Source organism: Buceros rhinoceros, unplaced genomic scaffold (assembly GCF_000710305.1).
Source record: "Buceros rhinoceros silvestris isolate BGI_N320 unplaced genomic scaffold, ASM71030v1 scaffold40647, whole genome shotgun sequence".
NCBI classification, from domain to species: Eukaryota; Metazoa; Chordata; class Aves; order Bucerotiformes; family Bucerotidae; genus Buceros; species Buceros rhinoceros.
In genome coordinates this window covers 17,193-21,424 of record NW_010421149.1, presented here as the reverse complement: position 1 = coordinate 21,424, position 4,232 = coordinate 17,193, and the positions used below count along the sequence as shown (strand labels likewise).

Here is a 4,232-nt window from a genome sequence, read left to right as displayed (position 1 = left end):
ATTCCTGGGGTAGAAAACAACCCAGCCAGCTTCTGGTGGTGGTAACAGAGAGACTGGGAGGCAGTGGGACATTTTGCATCCCATCTCTGACTGCATTTCCCCACCTCTGAGCTGAGCTGGACCAGCTCCTCACCAGCCCCAGAGCTTTCCTGGGGACACGGGCTGACAGCAAAGCCCAGAAATGCCTCAATCATGCAGGCCAAGCAGAGGCATTCCCAGAGCCTCTGGAGAACCAGACCCTATGGGACCTCATGCATTGTCTCTGGGCTCTGGTTAGCACAAGAGCACCAGCACAGGGAGGATAGCAGCTGCTGCACGCTGAAGCTCAGATGCCCCATAAATGCTGGAGTCAAAGCTCTCCCCTCCCCTCCCCTGGCTTTGCCCGCAGCTGTTCCAGATGAATCGCCTCGCTCTGCGGTCACCTGCAACAAAACATGTTTTACAGCCTCAGCTTGAACACATCAACCAATTCCATCCGCTCTCTTGGAGGAAGAAATTCAGACCAGACCACTGCAGTGGCAGAAACAGACCCAGAAAGATGGAATACAGCTCCTCCTGAGGAATGTCAGCGTGCGTCTCCAGCAGGCTCAATGCTGCACGTAACGTAAGCTAGCAGCACTCTGCTTATGCTTAAAACCACTCTGTCCAGCGCCTGCCAGCCTTAACAGGCTCTTGGAGCTGCCAGAGGAAAAATCTGCTAGTGCTGAAGTCTTGGGTTTCCTCAAGCTTTTGAGGCCCAAGGTGGGAGGGAGGTCCCCGCGGGGAGGGCTCTCGGGTCAGTGCTGTGAGCTGCACCGTCAGCAGGGAAACAGGCAGCACTCTTTGGAGCTTATAGCCTCCTGCCCTAAACACCACAAGGTGTTTTTTTCACACATTCACCCTGTCTGCTGTGCATCAAAGCATGAACATTCACACCCAGCCCTGTGGATGCGCAAGCAAGACCCCACGGAGCAGTGCAGTGGGCACCTAGAGCCCCTGACCGGATCCACGGAAGAAGGCAAAGACAGCCAGAGGCAGCGTTTCCACCGGTTTATAAATCTGATAAACACAAGTGTAACACCCTGCCCACCACAATGGGGCAGAGAAGAAGGGAACGGGGTCTCCAAAGGGTGCTGTGAGAGTGCTGCCTTCTGCTTGGCAGCTGGAGATTTATGCTGATGTGTCAAACAGCTTTTCGATCATCTCCCCCACCTGGTCCACCTGGTATTTGATGTACTTCTCCGGGTTCTTGGTGAAGGGCACGTTGCCGTATCTGCAAAGGAAGATGAACCCTGGGTGAGAAACAACTGTAACACCAGAGATCTGCCAGCCCCTCCTCTGCCACAAACCAGCTCTGCTCCAGCACGTCCCCTTGACTCTGACAGGGTGTCTTGTTGAGAGCAAGTGACCTGGTGCATAGCCCAGGGTGGCTCAGAGCCTTGTGCTAGTCAGAGCATCTGCACTCACCCTGGCCAAGGAATCAGTGACAGCAGATGTCCGCAACTAGGAGAGTTCAGCCTGGGGATGGTTTAGAGTGCAAGGGAGAGAAGCTAAGACCGGAGAGCAGAAAAGTGCCCCAGCTTGGACCACTCTCGGCCCGAAAGACCTCAGTAAATCCAAAGAAAGGGCAGCGTTGCAAGAGGTCGTCACCTGTTCAAGAAGGCACCGTAGGTCTCTTTCACAATGGTTTTCTGTGCCCGGCGGATTTTGTCCCGCTGCTCCATGTCTGGGATTGCCCAGGCCTTCTGGATCTTACACAGCTCCTCCAGCCCGTCATTAAAACCCTGTCCAAAGTAAAACTCGGTGAGTGTCCTGTTTGCAGTCACACCTCTCAGTAAAGTCTGATGCTCTTCTCCTCCAGGGCTGATCATCAACAGACCGGTCTCCTCCTTAGGCAGATCCCTGGACTGTCTGTCCCGATCAACTTGGGGAATGCTCTTACGCCACCTAACTCCTCCTTACCTTAAAGCGCTCCTTTATTATCTGTCTCTCCTTATCCTTGAGCTGCAACAAGGAGGGAAAGGATTTTATTTCATCTCCAAAAACGATGCAACAAAACCACTCCACCATCAGTGTTTGCCCACAGCTCCCCATCCAACTTCAGTCATATCTACAGCTACTCGGCTTGAATTCCCTCTCCTAAAGCAGAGAGGAGAGAAAGCTGCAGGGAGCAGCACACCCTCCATTCAGCAACTGGCTTTCAGCTGAAGCGGGTTTAATGAGGACAATTTTCAGCCAGAACACATGTAAAAATAGACTTCTTTATGCTTCCAGCCCTTTCTAAGGGGAGGTCTCAGGGTTTTGCAAATCTGAAATAGAAGCATCTGCTCAAGTGAAAATGGAAGAAGGGAAGCAGAGATTAAAAGACTTGTGTGAATCTGGGGCAGGGGAGATCAGAAGGCAGCGCTGCTCTCCATCTTGTCCCAGTCACAGCATTCACTCTGCAGCGCAATACTGGCATGGGATATAAAGGAGCTTTCTGGGAATTTTTTAATATGACAAAGGAGAAGATGTTTCTGGCAATTTGTATTAACCTCAAACCTATCCTTGCCCGTCCTCTCACCTTCACTCCCGGTTGAAAGACAGGCAGGTTTCTCTCCAAGATATAATCTGTCACCTTCAACCAGCTGCATGTGAAACGAGATAGAAAAGAGGCCAAGAGGAGTTACTTAGGCCTCACCAGAACATCTCCATCTTCACCCACAATCCAAAGGCCACCCCAGACAATACACACCTCAAAACTTTCCACAGAGACCCCTTCCCAAGTCAGATTAATCACTTGGAAACCAAAATACTTGGCTTTGGTTTTAGACAAGTTTCCCACTGGTGCAGCAGCATTGCTCCCAAGGAGCTCTGAAGCTGACAAAACTAAGAGAGGAGCATTGGATGTCACCTGACCTGCGCTGGTAGGTCTGGATCTGCTGTTCGATGAGCTCCCGGTAAGACCTCTCAGCTGTCTTCTGGGTCACGGCTACCAACTGGATCAGCTCAGACCTGAAAGAACAAGAAGCCTGAGGAAGCAGGTAAACCACCTGCTCTCACGGCTGCAGCGCTTCAAGCCCCTATCAACAGCTTTTCTTTACAATAAAAAGGGACCTTGAAATGCACAAAGTGGGAGACAGAAACTACGCCAAGTTACTTTCCAAAGCCACATCCTCAACCCTCCCAAGATCAAAGGATTCCCTAAGGCATCTCTGACGCTTTTATCTTCCACTCCTGTGCAAGCTGATGTTTATAATAGTGCAAAGCATGGAAAAAGGCAGTTTCAAGAACGGAAGAAAGAGCAGAGACCAGACAGGCCGGCAAATAAACACATTCAATGAGAGCTCTGCTCCAAAACTGTGCTCAGAAGCAGCCTGGACTTCAGGGAGATTTACCCAGGCACACACTTACTTTTCCAGAGATTTCAGAATGTAGTTGTAGTTGTTGTGCAGAAAAATGGCACTCAGAGCTGGGTCTTCGTAAACCTTGGATTTACTAAGAAGGTTGAGCTGCAAGTTGCCCAGCACTTTGCCTTAGAGAGAGAAAAACAGAGAATGAGAAGTTTTGCGCTGAAATTTCTCATTGCTGACAACCCAAAGGGAGCGCTTGGCACTGTCGTTGTGGACCCACAGCAAGGGGAACAGCATGGCCCCAGCTGCACGTGTAGACAAGGGTACAGCTACGTGTACTGAGCAATCCTACACAGATCCTTCCTCAGCGAGTCACCAAAATCTCTCTGTGAACCAGTGCCTTTGTTGCAACTGGCAGTACAGCTGCATTCAGAGTTCATCCCAGGAGAGCACGGGCGATCAGCCCCAGCCTGGCCGTGACGCAGGCTGAGATCTCAAGGAAGCCAAAGGACCTGATCCCCACTGTCACAGATCATCACGAGGTAGGACCATGAACTCATCTCACTGTCTCACTGTTAGAAATGCAGGATCGAGAATTTTCAGAGCCCCTTTGGCAGCCGGGAGCCTCTGCGGGGTTGAAGGTGCAAAGCACTGGGTGAGAATGGTTCGAGTCAACTGATGACAAAAGCTCCACAGCACAGCAAGCTGCTGCACTATGCTTTGCCCTGACTAACTGTAACAGCTTGAAACTCACAGTTTGACCTTTTTTCCATCCCTCCCAGCAGACACCAGCTCAAACACAGAAAGATCACATGGAGTGAGAGGCACAGCCTGTGCTCTTCACCCAAGCCCAAGGCAGGTGAAGGGCAGCCGATGGGGCGGCAATGGGAAGGTGTGCAGCGTACTCACAGATGTAGGGGC

The 4,232-nt window shown here is 51.3% G+C and overlaps 1 protein-coding gene across 1 annotated transcript in view; it reads right to left on the bottom strand.

Moving 5' to 3' along the window:
* Nucleotides 1-1,015: 1,015 nt before the first annotated feature.
* EXOC7 (exocyst complex component 7) overlaps nt 1,016-4,232 on the bottom strand; it is a gene marked incomplete at its 5' end in the record, with an annotated part of 19,552 nt that continues 16,335 nt past the window's right edge. The window contains 6 exons of the mRNA XM_010139552.1: nt 1,016-1,252; nt 1,630-1,763; nt 1,942-1,983; nt 2,543-2,606; nt 2,878-2,973; nt 3,373-3,493. Of these exons, the coding sequence (XP_010137854.1) occupies nt 1,150-1,252; nt 1,630-1,763; nt 1,942-1,983; nt 2,543-2,606; nt 2,878-2,973; nt 3,373-3,493 (560 nt within the window). The remainder of the gene's footprint in view (nt 1,253-1,629; nt 1,764-1,941; nt 1,984-2,542; nt 2,607-2,877; nt 2,974-3,372; nt 3,494-4,232) is intronic.